Source organism: Pararge aegeria, chromosome 20 (assembly GCF_905163445.1).
Source record: "Pararge aegeria chromosome 20, ilParAegt1.1, whole genome shotgun sequence".
In the NCBI taxonomy this organism is placed as follows: Eukaryota; Metazoa; Arthropoda; class Insecta; order Lepidoptera; family Nymphalidae; genus Pararge; species Pararge aegeria.
Genome location: NC_053199.1, coordinates 10,397,877 through 10,415,002, shown reverse-complemented (window position 1 = coordinate 10,415,002; position 17,126 = coordinate 10,397,877). Strand labels below are relative to the sequence as shown.

The following is a 17,126-nucleotide window of genomic DNA, read 5'->3' as shown; positions in this document are numbered from 1 at the left end:
ATAATAAAGGTGCCGTATTGTGGCAGCAGATCGGATTCCCGCGGGTATCGTACAAGGCGACTAAAAGAATATAACGAAGAACGGGTAGCAGCGTTCGTGCTAGTAGTACTATCTTATGCAATCACTAAACCGTATTCCCAGCGTGGTGATTACGGGCAAAACGACCCGCTGGGAGTTGGCTTTATTCCGGCAGTGGACTGTTCATAATTAAATTAAAATATGTTTCAGACTTAGTTCTTAAAAGTTTAAACTAGATGGCACCACTCGTTCATTGTCTCGCACTATCGTTGTGTTCAACTTAAACTACTAGTAAATTATCTGTGAGTCATGCAGCCCAGCGTGATTGTGTACGTTTTTCCGGACCTGTCACCATATTTATTGGGTACCTCTGGCAGATTTTTGTACAGGCAATAAGTTATGATACGATTGTAACTGTTATAAAGTGTACGATCACAACTACAAATATTTATAAGTATGTAAAAAATCCCTTGTTCCTGGAATTAAGGACTATGTTTGACAAATTCTCTGGCGCAACGATGAGAGCTGTAAATTTAAGAACGAGGTACCGGGTTCGATTGCCGGCAGAGGCAATCTGGGAATTTTAATTTCAGAATTTTCTTTGGACTGGTCTAGTGGGACGCTTTGGCCGTGGCCACCTTAACAACAAAGTCGTGCCGCTAAGTGTTTTAGTGTTACGGTGCGATGTCGCGTAGAAACCCATTAGGTGCATGACTATCCTACTTTAGGTTACAGGTTAGTTCGCTACCACCTTAGACTGTACCTAAGCTACTGCTATTCACCGGCCGATAAGGCACCAGAGATCTAGATAAGTTTCTTATTAGCTAATGCCAACATTAGACTTACACAATGAATTCTCTGGAAGTAAAGGCAATAAAAAATTGTTCTCTACTTTCTCTATTCAAGGAATACCAGTTTTAGTTGAATCCTAGCCAACCTAGCCATGGGCGAACTCGGGAGGGGACAGGGGAGGGTAACTGCCCCCAGAACAGAAACTGTGAACTCTCTTAAAAAATGTATGGCGGCCAAGATACGGACAGACAGGGAGACAAAATAATCTCCTTCTTAATCCCTAAAATTTCACAAAACAGCCGCGGACGATCGAACCAAGCCCCTACCGGGGGGGTAGGGGTTTGTTTCGATCGTCTCTCCACCAGGCCAGAAGCTAATTACGCTCATGAACTTAGCCGTTTATAATCTAGATAGTGCCATATTTCAAGTGATAAACTAATACCAAAGCGATAAAGTTTATTTAAATCTTTTTGTGCTATTTCTACTTTGATGATTTTGTGGTAAAAGATTATAAACTGGGCAAGCTAGTACGTATCGAATGGAATATATATATTTGAGCTACACTACGGATACTATTGACTTACACAATGCTTTATCTTGAAGTTAAGCCGATGAAAAATTGCTATCTACTGATCTCTCTAGCTGAACAATTCCAGTCACAGTTGAATCCTAGCCAACCGGTCCGCTTTGTAGCCGTTTATAGCTTAGATAGTGCCATATTTCACGTGATTAACGTATACGAAAACGTTATGGCGTGTGTTTAAAGCGTGTTTGAACCGCTTTGTAACTTTACAGTGCGACATTAACGAACAAAGGCGGCCGAGTTTGAAATTACACGATTCATCTGGCGTTGGGCTTTTATCTGTCTGTACGTGGGTTCGGAAAAAGCGGGTAATTAGGCCAGTGGGCATTGCGATATGTGGTAGCACGAATGGCTGCATAAACGGCCTTTTATCTTTTAGGGCTAGGCTATGTGTCATGCTTTTAATCCGTATTCGCTGAAGTACGTGTCATTCTCGGTTGCGGAGAGCTTACGGCTCAGTGTCATGTTTGTGGTGCGTAAAGATTTTGCCTTGTTATTTAAATCTACTTATATATATATTATGTATGTTATAAATTTATATTTTATATTAATATATAACGTATATTTATTTAAATTATCTATGTATTTGTATCTATACATTTTGGTATTTATGTAAATATAAAAACACTTGGCACTAACCCGTTCTCTTGCTGTAATTCCCGTCTACAAAGGTTGCCTGTAAAAGATAGCTTGAAGCAATAAGGCCGCATTTGCATGTTTACATTGTTATATAAACTCGACTGGAGTATAAACTCCTTACTGTTTCTTTTCCTGTATGTTATACGTTCAATAAAAGTTTCTTCTTCTTCAAATCCTGTCGATTACGAAATTTTTTATATGCATTTTAAACCTGAGAATCAAATCTAGGACCTAATGATATATAGAAGAAGCTAATATGTTTGTCCGCCATTAGAACTATGAGGCAGACAATCAGTCCATCTTCCTGCATGCAGGTCCTTCCAGCCTAATTAAAAAATATATATGTACATATATAAATAACAGTTATCCATTCAATTTGAGAAGAAAAAGAAGAAGAAACTTTTATTGAACGTATAACATACAGGAAAAGAAACAGTAAGGAGTTTATACTCCAGTCGAGTTTATATAACAATGTAAACATGCAAATGCGGCCTTATTGCTGCAAGCTATCTTTCACAGGCAACCTTTGTAGACGGGAATTACAGCAAGAGAACGGGTTAGTGCCAAGAGTGTTTTTATAAATACATAAATACCAAAATGTATAGATACAAATACATAGATAATTTAAATAAATCTCTCCAACTGCCGATGCCGAAATTAGTAAATGCATATATATCAGTTTTGTGGCGACTGTAGTCGGTGATTGGTTGATCACTTTCACGATTTTTATAACCCGCCAACTCATTTTGTGCTAGTACTACTAGGAAACTATTCCGTGACAACCACATAAATCTACGTGGTAGAATATAAATATACATAATCAACACGTTGCATGCGGCCGCAAAGTCAAGCCTTCTTCTATCCAAAAATGAAACAAACTACGAGTATTGCAATTCGAATTTGCAGTTCTATCTACCTACATTTGTATACTTGTTGAATCATAGCTATACGCGTTTTGAATTATTGTAATTGGCAATAATATTTGCATTGAACGGCAATAATCACGCAGTCGGCGCTGTATTTATGGACTTTATTAATGTGAATATTTACCGTTATGTGTGTAATGCGGTAATCTGTGAACTAACTACCGACCGGCAGATTATTTGGACTTAGGAAGGGTATTATTCTCTTTTTTTTTTTGGGAAAAATGTGTCAGCCACTTTCTGTACTTCATGTTCTTGAAATAGCTATTTATAGTGATTTGTTCAAGTTTTCAAAATCCAAATTCAAGAATCGTTTTAGTTTTCTAGGTAGTATCTGATAAATAGGTTGGGTTAGGTTATAGTTGAGCATTTTGTGACAAAGCCTTTTCGGGGAAATACTACCGCCATGCATGTTTCTGCCGCAAAGAAGAATTGCTGTATTTCGGTCTGATGTAATGAGAGCCAGACTTAATATCGACGCCTCAGCTTGACGTTTACTGAGCGGCACTTTGTGGGACATGTTCCTCTCATGCCCTGTGAAGTGCCACTCTGTCCAAAGGTGATAGCTTTCTAGTTACCAACATGTTGACCAACTGCTCGTTCCACCAAAGAATATAAAGAAACGCTTATCAAGAAAAGGAAGGATCATTAAATTATCTCGGATTCACCCCGTTAGCGGTATCAAAAGCAAAACTTCGTCACTATTCTAATGATTATTATGGAATTATGCTAATTTGGATTGTGAAACTGTTAACATTTGTATCCTTGTTCATACATAGTTACGTGCCTGGTAATATTAACACGGGCAATGATATTTACTTTATACTAATAGGTAACAACACAGGTTGTGAGTAAATGTTAATGCGAATTTACGGAACGTACTAATCCGTATATAATTCAAGGGAATTATACCTAATTGAGAACCCAGATTATCGATAATCATATGTGAAATACCTAATTAATTAGATTGAAAATGTTGATTATTTCGGGATTAAAACTATTGAATTACTACCTACTCTACAGTTTATGTATTCACATTACTAACTTCCATCCGCTATTCTACTCCCGCGCGCCCGTGCTATTAATTTTCACTAGGCGTTCTTTCTTATTTTTTTTTATTTTGGGATTTTTCATATCCGAATTTAGTTCCAGAAATCATCGCGTTCAAACAAACAAAAAAACTAAATTTTTGTATTTACTCTTAGTATGCATTTACACATCAAACGCACCAAAGAAACACTTATGAAATTCCTAGACACTCTAGGAACTCTACAATATACCCATGCCCAGCAGAACTTAGTATTGTGTTGTGGTCGTTTCTAAAGATACATGAGCTTATTGGATAAAAAATACTTCAACATAATGGCCATGGTCAGCTTGATTCAGCTATTCGGCAAAGGTCTCTTCTCCAATAAAAGAGAGGGTTTTAAAGTAAAACCCTATCACGCTGTTCCAATACGGGTTTGGACTCTGTCTTATCCAGTGTTTTGGAACTCGAAAACCATCCATTCTCCTTTTCTTTACAAGCTGTGTTTTCGTACTGTATATTCAGACTAAGAATCTTGAGAAACATCTTGCAACATCAAGAAATCCTTTTAAGATTTTGTCCTCAAAATTAATTTAGTTCATCCACATCAACAGGATGTAACCGCAAAGCCTCTCAAAGCCGACTAATGGAAATTAAGCATGATATATTAACTGAGTTCTCAACTCTCCGTATCGCCAGGCGTATTTTATTTTGCGGATTTTTTTTAAAAATACAGTAAAAAGTATCGAATCGATTTACATCAAGAATGACCACATAAGTCGGTCAACGCCCTAATCAAGGTTATACATTCTTTGACAGTTTGTTTGGGGCAGATTTTTCAATCGTCGGATAACCCACTCGAAGAATAATTCTGACAGGTTTTTTTACATAACAATTATGTCAAAATATCAATCTTAATCATTCTCAATATTCAATTTATATTTGGCTAAATATTTGGCTATCGGAAATTGGCACCACAGCTAATATTTTTTAATATACAATACCATTTCCTCCCGAAACCAACCTTTTTTTGTCTACCCTGCTACAGGGGATGATAGGAAAAAAAGTTACTTCGATCCTCGTAGCAATGGATGGCGTGGTGGTTTACTAGAGCGAATAAAACTTTTCTCACACAGATCAAGTCTCATTTGACCCGGTTATAGTAACTTACGGAAAAATATTGCTAGAGAATGAAAACCATTTCACGCTCGCAACATTTCTTATCTCATTATTTCGCTTCTCCATTAGGTCTTAACTCTTAGGTGGAATTAAATGCAATATTTTTGTGCATTTACCCGTTTAAAAAAACATTTTATCGCCCCGCCTCGACGACCTCTCTTTGTATTAACTTTTATATATTAGTAACGGATTTAGGACGGAAAAAATCCTGAAGGGTTGAAGTGCATCTACCGACGCGAGCCCCACGTTAGATAGAAGTATTCACTATTGTACTGTAAGAAATTAAAATAATAACTATCGGACACGAAATTAACACAATCACAGCAAGAACTTTCCAAGTGGTCAACATAACTTCACTTATAGCTATAACAGAATGTCGGTGACGAGAAATCACAAGATTTTACCTATCCAAAAACTCAAATACGCGAATGAAACAGTCGGGTATATACAATGCAAATATAAATTTACGCATGCCGATTTACTACAAGTCTCTGGCGTAATACGTCACGAGCATGTCGAGGTCGTCAAAGACTCAAACCCATAGGATTTCCCCCTACTAAAATTCACTCAATACAAGAATATTAGAATAAAGCATTTAGAGCTTGTACCATGTTTACTTGATATGTCGTTCCTTACTGTAACCCTATTTCCAGGACCCAATGGCATCGTACGACGTGAACTCGTACGACTCGGATCCGCAGCCACGCTACGACATGATCGACTCAAACCGACATGGGACGAGGTGTGCTGGAGAAGTCGCTGCTACTGCAAACAATTCTCTGTGTGCTGTTGGGGTCGCATTTCAAGCTAGTGTTGGAGGTAAACTCGCATTTTTTTTAAACCCCTGACGCATGACGTGGCTGTGCCTGTGTGAGTGTGTGTGTGTTTGTGTATGTATATATACGTGTGTGTGTCTGTGGAATAAAACGATATGGATTTTGTTTTTTTATTTTCTTTAAAGCTGAATCAGTCTGGAGTATCCGTCGCTATGTTTGATGAACATCCACGGTCCAAGATGGCCGCCGCTACAGTCGTCGTCTAATATGGCGGATATGGCAGACAGAACAACAAAATTAAGATGAAATATGCATCGCTAGTTAGCATATCTAATTACGTTCCTCATTAAGTATGTAGATTCAAAGAACATTCTAAGTTTTCATTGTGGCTGTTTAGAGCGTTAGTTATAGCTACTAACTCACTTAGCACTGTCAAAGTGCGATCAAAGCGTCTGAACTTTAAATGAATGCTAAACATCTTGATGAAACTTTGCACGCTAGTGTATACCTAATTAATTTGTTCTGAATATCTTGGAAGGTAAGCATATGCACACCTGTTTTCCAGGAAATGTAGTTAATCGTTAACTTAATGCTGTCAAAGTACGATCCCGGCAAAGTTCAATTGAATGCTATACGTGTTGCTGTAACTTAGGCACGTGGGTATAACTCGATCGATGGAAGTCGACCTCGGACATACTTGTAGGTCTCTTGTAAGGTCCACTGCTCGTTGTGATTTAGTCGCATAAACTTTTTATCACCGCTACCCCGGATTGGAAAATAATGACAAGAATGTTCTAATGCAGGTTGATATGCTTTAATATATTATTATTACATATAATCACATACTGATGGTTATCATAAGATAAGTTGTCCTTGGCTACATACATATGTTTTCAAAGTTCATGTTAAATTGCAAATAGTTAAAGTTGGAAAACAGAAACTGCTGAGTTTCTCGCCGGCTTCTTCTCGTCAGATTTTGCCTTTCGAACCGGTGGCGAATCGCTACAAACAGGCATACTTAACTTTGCAAAAGTGCTTATAAAAGCATAAAATATGCTAAAAAAAGTATACATAAAATTACATTAAGAAATCGTATTGTGGATTATCTGAATAAACTCAACTCGATTTTCTACGATGCACGGCTCGTCGTAGATTTCTACGTAACGACATCGCATCGAGAGACAGCATCACAAGGTGCGCAAGATGCGACGTTGTATCGTATGTATGTGTTTTGGCCCTAAGCTCTTTACATATCGTCATCATATAAACCCATTACCGGTCCACTAAAGAGCAAGGGTCTTCTCCCACAATGAGAAGTGTTTAGGCCGTAATCCACCTCGCTTGCCATACGACAACATTATAAAGAACTCTTAGGACCGCTGAAGCAATAATGATATATTAAAAAATGATATATTAATTATTTAAAACGCACCTTAGAAAAGTTAGAGGTTCGCGCTGGGATTCGAACTCGGTCCCCCAAAAGTGAAGTCGAAGTTCTACCCACTGGGCTATCGGCTATCACCGCTACCTAATCCTAGAACCCTTCTTGTATATAGGTACGTATTGGATACAGATATTCCAGGGGAAGGTTGTTGCCGCTTATAACTCACTTTGTACTGTCAAATTGGGATAAAGGCGTGGGATAAAGGCTTGTTAAGTCGAGTTCAGTGGAGTACGTTATTCTCGTTTATCAAGTGTAGTGCACTAGAACGTAATTGGGTTTCAGGCGTTATTCAGTTCGAAACGTTAAAGATTTTTTAATTATCAGTTTAAAGGTACGAGTATGTAAATTTTAAAATTGTGTTTACAGAATTACTTAGCTTCTACCCGCGACTTCGTCTGTCGTTCGTTCGTCTTCGTGTAAAGCTTAGCTCGTAAACAATTTTCAATTTTCCCGCGGGAATTGCTTTAGGAATCGGGATAAAAGGTAGCCTATTTTCTTTTGCATGTCAAAGGCTACATGCATGCTAAATTTCATCAAAATCCGCTTAGCCCTTTTTGCGTGGTTCAGTAACAATCATCCACACTTTCACATTTATAATATGATATATTAGTAGGATCTTCGACAGAGTACAATTTTTGTTTATTCGTAAGATCAATTAAATTTTCCGCGGTGAAACCTTTTTCTGTCTGTATAAGGCTAACTTTAGTTTATCTGCTTATTTTTCCATACAAACGAATTCAAAACATTTTAAGTGTTAACTAGTGACAACCCTATTGAAGGTAAAAGACCGACACGTGCATAATACCTACGCTATGCGACGTATACCTAGTTAAGTGACCGGAGTCGCATGATTTTAATTTTGCATGTGATGGCTGTAGCCGATTTCTTCCAGTAAAAACTATTGCAGTGGTTTACTCTAACACTATTAGGTTTTGTTTTCGCACATAAGTCCCAGAGACGGTACATAATGTACCTCTAGAGCCTCTGAAGCACTATTTCGGTTTTCATTTACACGTTGTATATAAAAATCTCCATTTTACTCCCCTAGATGTAGATTTCAATAAAATGCTTTCTTAACTGATGTCTCCGCTTTCATTATCACAGCCTCTACGGTACAGTCCACTGCTGCACTAAAGGCCTATCCCAGCGGGAACATTTGCCCTTAATACGCTGAGCAGACGGGCTGCTGATCGCAGTTTATAGTAGTAGTAGCACAGAGAACGCTGCTGCCAGTTCTCAGTTATATCTCGTATGACACCTGCGGAAAGAGAAGAGTTGGTGATACTTTCTTCGTTGGACTTACCGCGGTCTCCACTTAAAACAAAAACTGACTTCAGAGTCAGTTTTTAGTTTTTTCTGAAGTCATGCAATTTAGAAATAAAGAAACCTATTTATAAACATAAGCAAAAACCTTCCATTCCAAAGTGCGGGTGATAAGTTGTTACCAATGATTGTCATTTACTTCTAAGCCAGTCAAGATCATGTTGTGTATTTAATTGATGTTCAAATTAATCCATGCGTTCCTTAAAAATAGGTAGAAGTAATTTCAGTTCTAATTAATTATTCGCACATGCAAGCAAGCCGGCAATGAGCGTTGTCCCCATTTTGACCCAGATACGTCTAATTATGCGCACGTATTATACCTATTATACCTTTTATGTGCGAGTGCTTTTATGTTTATTTTAATTGGAATCACATTAATGCTTTTTTTTCGCTGCGAAATGATGTAGGAGTAGATTTACAGAGTGAAACTGTTTACCTACTTTTTATACGTGCTAATTAAAGTTAGTAAGCCGTGTGGTTAAAAAAAGCGGTTATACAGCTCAGTGGTTAGAGCTTCTTCCTAATTTTCGGAGTGACCGGCTTCGATCCCCGGCACGCACCTCTAAGTTTTCTAATTTATATGTTTAAGCAATTGAAATATTACTTGCTTCACCGATGAAGGAAACATCGCGAGGAAAGCTGCAGGCTTGAGAGTTTCTTTTTTTTATCCTTTTTATAAGAGATGATTCGCTGGGCGAATATGCCTCTCTGTACATAAGGTATAACTACATTAAGTACTATTATTACATACAGCGGTAAGCTAAGACTGTCATCGACTCGATACCAATCCCAACCAATCGCAACAGTTTTCTTGCTGTCATTGAAGACATCAACAAATACGACTCTCCAATTTACAAACTTTATATTAAACTTAATGTAGGGCTGCCTGGAGGCAGAAATTCTAATATGTAATTATTTTGTATATTTAATATTAATATCTCACGTAAGTTTTTTTTTTTAGTTTTTGATTATTACTGTTTTTAATTATTATTCTGTTCTATAATAGTGTAAGTGGGTCATAGTTACCAAATAAAGAATTATTATTATTATTATTATTATTCATAAATATATAATCGACGGCCAATTGGCGCAGTGGGCAGCGACCCTGCTTTCTGAGTCCAAGGCCGTGGGTTCGTTTCCCACAACTGGTCAATATTTGTGTGATGGACATAAATGTTTTTCAGTGTCTGGGTGTTTATCTATATATTATAAGTATTTATGTATATTATTCATAAAAATTATTCATCAGTTATCTTAGTACCCATAACACTACGCTTACTTTGGGACTAGATGGCGATGTGTGTACTGTCGTAGTATATTTATTTATTTATTGTATGTGGGTAGGCAAGCACACTGCTAAAATATGCTTGAGAGTTCCCCATAATGTTCTCAAAGGTGTGTGAAGTCCACCAATCAACACTGGGCCAGCGTGGTTGACTAAGGCATTAACTCCTTGTCATTGTGGGAGGTTGATATGATGACGATGATGACGAACCACCTTACTACTCTTGGATCAAAGAATTAAAATATTCACTATACGAATTTCGTGTAATTTATAAGAATGCTACCCTAACATGGCGTAGACGTAATCACATTCTGCTAGTAACTAAGAAAATGAGATCATAATTACAGTACCTTCAATAAGTTAATTGGCTTAATTTTATCCGCTTTAATCTAAGCATTATACATTGATTAAATCTCAGTCTCTTCATTAACTTGACCCGAAAGGTGCTTTCTGTACGATCCAAAAACCTCGGGGCCCTTAGATATTATTATCGGCTTGTTATCTCGTTTAAAAGGTCGAAGGTTTATTTAGTTTTTTTTTGTTATCGTAAGAACAGAAATAAAATTGTTATTTTTCTATTCCATCATTTATTGATTTTAATTTTTTTTTAATTCTTAACAATGCTTATAAAACAAAAAACACTATTAAAAATGTATATAAAAAAAAACATCCACCCTCCGCTTGCGGGGCTTTTGAATGTCCAAGCAACCGGCGGTCAGGGCTCCAGAGTGAGGAACCTCCTCACAATACGCGCCGTTTCAAGGACTACTGCCTTCTGTATCCGACCCTTGATCCAACAACCAAGCAAAAGCTTCTTAAGATGTTGGTCGAAGCTTTTCGCGAGAAGACCATGGACTGAAACTGCTATAACGATAAGCAACCTTTGAACTTGACAGTCCGTTTTTTAGTAAAATAAAAAGAAATCTAAGGTTTCCTTTCAGAAATGCGATATTTAATAAATTGTAGCACCTATAAATCTGGAAAGCCACCTAATTTCACCCTAAAACTAAAACTCGAGCGTAAATGAGTGGTATTCACTCACATTTAACAATCTACTATTGTGTTGCGGGTGATGTATGTAATTGAATCTAAAACCTTTTACACTCGCGTCGTAAAATATTACGTTTGCCCTACTCACGATAAACTAGGTCATAAACTGCTTCGCTGGTATATTGGTAAGCATGTTTCACTGAATCACGATCTGGGTTCTATCTATGCGTAGGACCAATGAACAATATCGGGTTTTTCTAAAAATAAATTTTTAGTACCAAACCGGAGTTTGGAAATTGGCGTTCATTCACCCCCGTGCGTTGTAGAGCACGTTAAACTGACAGTCTTGCGCCTGATTTCTTTCCGGTGATGTCGGAGCTGCTGTTCCAACGATATGCCGTCCCAAACAGATCTCAGGATGGTAGTAGGACAGACGACGCTGCTGCCCGTTTTCCGTTTTCCTTAATCGCCTCGTACCCTTGGGAAGAGTACATATATGATATACAGTTGTGATATGCCGTCACCACACGGCACAATACAAAAATAATATTCAAATAATGTATATTTAATCTCACTACACAATCATAATATTCGTGAGGTTTCCATTAATATGTTACTGGTCGAGGTTACGTAATATTTTGTTGAGATTTTTTGATACAGAAAAAGGTTTTAATAGCCTTTTATTCGCCAGCTTCGTTCGGCATAACCAGTTTTCATAGGGATTAAATTCCATTTTTGCAGGGATTACCGATAGTCTCGAAAAAAAGCTCCCCTAACCCGGGTAACTGTTCGAACGGGGAACAAATGGGACTCGATATTCCCAATATGTATTCAGGCAAGCGTGTTTGATAAATAACGAGTATTTTATTGACTCGTTTATCTATGGGGTCGAAGAAACATGGGTTTTTGCCGGGTTTTGTAACACGCCAGCTGTCTTGTCTTCAATATAATAATAACTAGCTGATCACCGAAGGATCCACCGCGGAGGTACAGAAATGTTATATTATCATAATATGAAATGCACCTTACTGATCGATGTCAACTCTTTAGCGCTATTTCTTGTGGCTTTGAATGAATGAATGAATGAGTACACTTTTATTGTACACCACATCAACATATAGTAAAATTATAAATAAAAATTTAACAAAAAGTATACAATTTGGCGGCTTTCTTCACCATACTTAGAGACTCATGTGTTATTAAACATAATATGTTAATAACACTAAAATAAAATGCAGCTCAGCTAAAACTTACGGGCAATATACTGAGTTTAGTTAATTCTTATTAGCACACTCTCCATAGCAAAAAGGACCGATGGACATTAGGCACTCTGTTGTAATGGAGAGCCCGCACTTGAAAGCGCAGTGTTGGTAGACCCCCAATTCGATTGATACACCGGATACACGACATTGAGGCGGAGTCGCTGGACATATGAAGTACGGGAACTTGGAGTACGGATGTCATTTCTAAAGACCTAGTCAAGCAGCAGATTAACCCGTAATTAGGAAATTGGTGTAGTTCAGCCTTGTGCTTCCCGTTAGCAAGTTAAAACGTTACAAAAAAATAATATATAATGATAATTATATTAATACTAGCTGTTGCCCGCGACTTCATCTGCGTTTGTTTTTGTTTTTTTGATGTGGCATTAAATTTAGTTGTAGTTCTAAAAAAAATTAAGAATTCTCTATCGCTAAGCCTTGAATGAGGGGTTTGCCGCTGTCGGCTGAGGAGTTCTGTCCTCTATCTCCAACCATAGTTTGGACAAAATTAAACACATATTATAACCTCTATAGTACAAAAATAATTTCATGAGTATCGGTTAAGTAGTTTTTGCGTGAAAGCGTAACACACAAACTTACATTCACATTATAATATTTACCCTCCAACCCTTACTACAGCAGCATAGGAGAGATAGATATAACATATACCCAAGTATATGTTATATCTATCTCTCCTATGAAGGGCTTGTGCCCTAGTAGAACATTGATAGACAAAGGATGATGGCACATTATGTTTTTTAGCAACAAATATATGAAAGTCAGCTGCTGGACCAAAGGCCTTTCCCAACGGGAAGATTGCCCACTATCACCACGGATTGGTGATCGCAGTAGACGGTGGTAGATGCACAGAGAACGCTGGTGCCCGTTTTCGTCTCGTGGTGACAACTGTATTCTGATCTATATATATATCTTATAGATCCATCTATCTATATATATAAAAGGCTCCGAAACGGCTGGACCGATTTCAATGAAACTTTCAGGGAATCTCCGGATTGACCTGGCGAGTAATCCTGTAAAGTTTGGTGACGATCGGAGCACTCCTATTTTTGAACTGTCAAATACAGCTTTTATTTACTATGATGATATTCCATTGTTGGGTGTACATGGGTGTAGATAATGATTTTCACCCGTTCGAGAAGAGAATAGAAGAGGATGAATACGGAGAGAAATAAATGATTTAATATATTATGAGACTTAAATTAAAAATTTAATGATGTAAGACTAAATCTAGCCCGACGAAGCGGGCTGGGTACGCTAGTAATATATATATTTTTGACAACTTTTTTTGTTCGTAGGTGTACGCATGCTTGACGGTGATGTCACAGATGCAGTAGAAGCACGGTCCTTAAGCCTGAACCCTCAGCACGTGGACATCTACAGTGCCTCCTGGGGACCTGACGATGACGGGAAGACTGTTGATGGCCCTGGAGAACTCGCTACCAGAGCGTTTATTGAAGGTGTTACTAAGGTATTCAAACATCGACTTAACTCACGATCTATTTCTGATAAGCATCTGATAAGTTTATTTCTATGAAAGCTCGAAAAGTATCGGTTGAGAATTTTATTTTTCGATTGCTATATTTTAAAGAATTCAATTATTATTTATTAATAATTACTCTTTATTTTTTATTTTATTTTTTTAACTGAATTTAGATTATGTTACTATACCTTCAAGTTCAATTATATTAATAAACAAACCTATGTACCAAAATAAAAGTAAGTAAATCTAAAACGTCTTCCAAACCACCGCATCAAAACATAGTAGTACCTTAGACGCTGGCAGCATTGCCCCTTTCAATGGGTTACTAATAAAAAAACTAACTAATTTTTTGGCCAAAGCTAACTGCTAGCTCTAAGCTCACTGGTAGACTCGAAAACTCTTTTTGACAATTCCTCAATTCTCTTTGGAAATTCCTTTTCAAGGAAAATAAAAGGAAGAGTAAAAAAAAACACAAAGTTTGAGGAAAAGGCGGCCTTATTATCTTTTTAAAAACACCCCTAGGCGACCCTATCTTATGTTATTAAAATTGACGTTTGAGCAGTAGTTGCAAATGGAATTTATGAAATATATTCCTGAAGCGGATTATCGGCCGATTGAAAAAGATACCGTAAAACGTATGTTTTGTTTATCAATCGTTGAAATAATAAAAGACGCAGTTATTTCAAAATCGCACATAGCATTTTCAACGCCTATTGAAAGATTATATACGTATAAATATTACTTTTTACTAAGAAAATTCCTCTTAAGGGGATAAAACTAGGGGTCGAAACTTTATAAAACTCATTTGTTGTGTTAGAAATTAAAGTAATATTTAATAGAATAGAATATAAAATTAGAATAGAATACTGATATAGGCGTTTTTCAATAGTTTTAACTAATTTTGTTTAATAGTTGATGAAAGCTTGTGTGAGAAAATTTTACAAAACAGAAGTTGTATTGGCAATCATGAAGTAGGAGAGGATCGCTATGAATACAAAAATAAAATTATCATCCTTCATTTGCGTGCTCTTCTCTTACATAGTGTAATAATATATCTATATGAAAAAATATCAAGATTTATTTATTTTATTTTATTATATTTATTTAGGACAGAAAACAATTACATATTATAACAACACGCTATATAGGTAAAGAAAAGCGATATACAATTATGTAATCCTGAAAAACAAGGGTAAACGTTCTTTCATAGACTTATGGACACTTCGATAGTCATTGCAGTAGGGTTGGCCATAATCGTTACGATAAGTCACCCTGGGGATAGCATTACCTCTATTATAGAGTCAATATACTAGAACGGACTGTAATGCAATATCGTGATTATGCGGGCATCCCTAAACTAATCCCGGATGTGGTTAAGGAATAAATTTGCATAAAGTACAAAATGGGTTGGCTTCATTTGAATGAACTATAAAGCCTCTTGATTTCGCATATCGTTTCTAAACAACAACTCATATAACCTTTTTTTATATTCCAATACGAGATATTCTTTGACTGCATTTTCACCTGGTAGTAAGAGATAGCAGCGGACTAGACTTTTAGGTTTATGGCAGTTAATCGTAAATCTAAAATCTTGTACCCTTAATCGGTTTCTTTTTAATAATATATTTTGTTATAATAATGAATCATGAACGTTACGTGCATACACTCCATAAATAAATAAATAAATATACTACGACAATACACCAAAAGAAAGCGTAACTTCTGTAATGGGTACTAAGATGAATAATGAATATTTTTATGAACATTATACACAAAAACTTAGAATATACCCTGAAAAACATTCATGCTGCACACAAGCACTTTCCACTTGTGGGAATCGAACCCACGGCCTTGGACTCAGAAAGCAGGGTCGCTGCAAACTGCGCCAATCGGCCGTCAATATACAATAAAAAACGTCTGTCCTGAAATTATATGAGACTTTCAAACGTAAGCATCATCTCTCTGAAACATGCTAGCAGATAATACCTGCGTTATCAGAAACTGCATCAAAATGTATAGGATAAAAACAAAAAGAACACGATTGAACGCTGTTTAGGCCTCTAGATAAAATACGATGCCCAGTATTGAAACGTAAGTTATGCATAAAACTGCATTCAAATCAGTTCAATAGTTTTCAAGAAAATGGTAACAATCAAACTAACACACAACTGCTGACGCTATACGGTATACAATTCCGTTCCGACATGGGTGGTAATTATAAAAAGTGTTACTGAAAGTATTTCTTTATTACTAAGTTTTATAGTAATACTAGCTGTTGCCCGCGACTTCGTCTGCGTTTGATTTTGTTTTTTGATGTGGCATTAAATTTAGATGTAGTTCTTAACAAATTTAAAGTATTCAGTATCGCTAAGCCTTAAATGAGGGGTTTGGTGCAGTCCGCTGAGGAGTTCTGTCCTCTATCTCCAACCACAGTTTGAGCAAAATTAAAAACATATTATAACCTCTAAAGTACAAAAATATTTATTTAAATCGGTTATAATTTGTCGGAGTTATGGTGTAAAATTATCAAACACTCATCCCCTCTCCCACAGGAACAGAGCTTAATGTCGGGATAAAAAGTATCCTATAGCACTTCTAACACTTCCAAGAATATGTATAAAAAGTTTCATGAAGTTTATATATAGGTTGTAGTTTTCGCGTGAAAGCGTAACAAACAAACTTACATTCACATTTATAATATTAGTAGGGCGCTACCTACAGAAGCGGTGATGGACCAGTGAATTTTTGACCTCACTTTCGGGGGGCCGGGTTCGAATTTCTAATCCCAGCACGCAAGAATTAGAATATCACTTGCTTCAACGGTGAAGGAAAACATCGTGAGGAAACCTGCATACCTTAGAATTCTCCATAATGAAGTTAAAGGTGTCAACTAATACGCACTTGACTAGCGTGGTGGACTGACTTTACCCCTTCTCATTATGAGAGGAGGCCCGTGCACCGTAGTAGTGGGAGGTAATGGGTTGATATGATGATGATGAAGATAATAAAGTTACTATAATAAAAGTATGCATAATGCAAAACTAAGTTGATAGCTGTTTCCTAATACCTTGCTTTCCAACATGAATTCCAAGATTAATCTTAGCGAGAAAGGAAATGAGGAATATTTGCGTGGGTAAAATGAAACAAACATTTTACCCACGTAAGCATTAAATAGTCCTTAAACTAAAGTTGCGGTAAATCAATTCTGCATTCTACGTAAGGTCGTTGGAGCGCCTGTTCTAATCTATAACTTTTGGGCTATACTGACACTGTGAGATGGTGATAGCCAAAGGACCACACTTAAAGTTTCCGAATGTTTATGACCATTGTCTCACTAAAATGGAAAAAATTGTATCGCTATGATCATTATTATAAAAACATTACTGG

The 17,126-nt window shown here is 36.8% G+C and overlaps 1 protein-coding gene across 4 annotated transcripts in view; it reads left to right on the top strand.

The window, feature by feature from the left end:
- LOC120632698 (furin-like protease 1) overlaps positions 1 to 17,126 on the top strand; it is a 248,215-nt gene that overhangs the window by 196,775 nt on the left and 34,314 nt on the right. For all 4 annotated transcript variants that reach the window (XM_039902670.1, XM_039902669.1, XM_039902668.1 and 1 more), the window contains exons 6-7: positions 5,815 to 5,980; positions 13,555 to 13,727. In XM_039902670.1, coding sequence (XP_039758604.1) covers positions 5,815 to 5,980; positions 13,555 to 13,727 — 339 coding nt within the window. The remainder of the gene's footprint in view (positions 1 to 5,814; positions 5,981 to 13,554; positions 13,728 to 17,126) is intronic.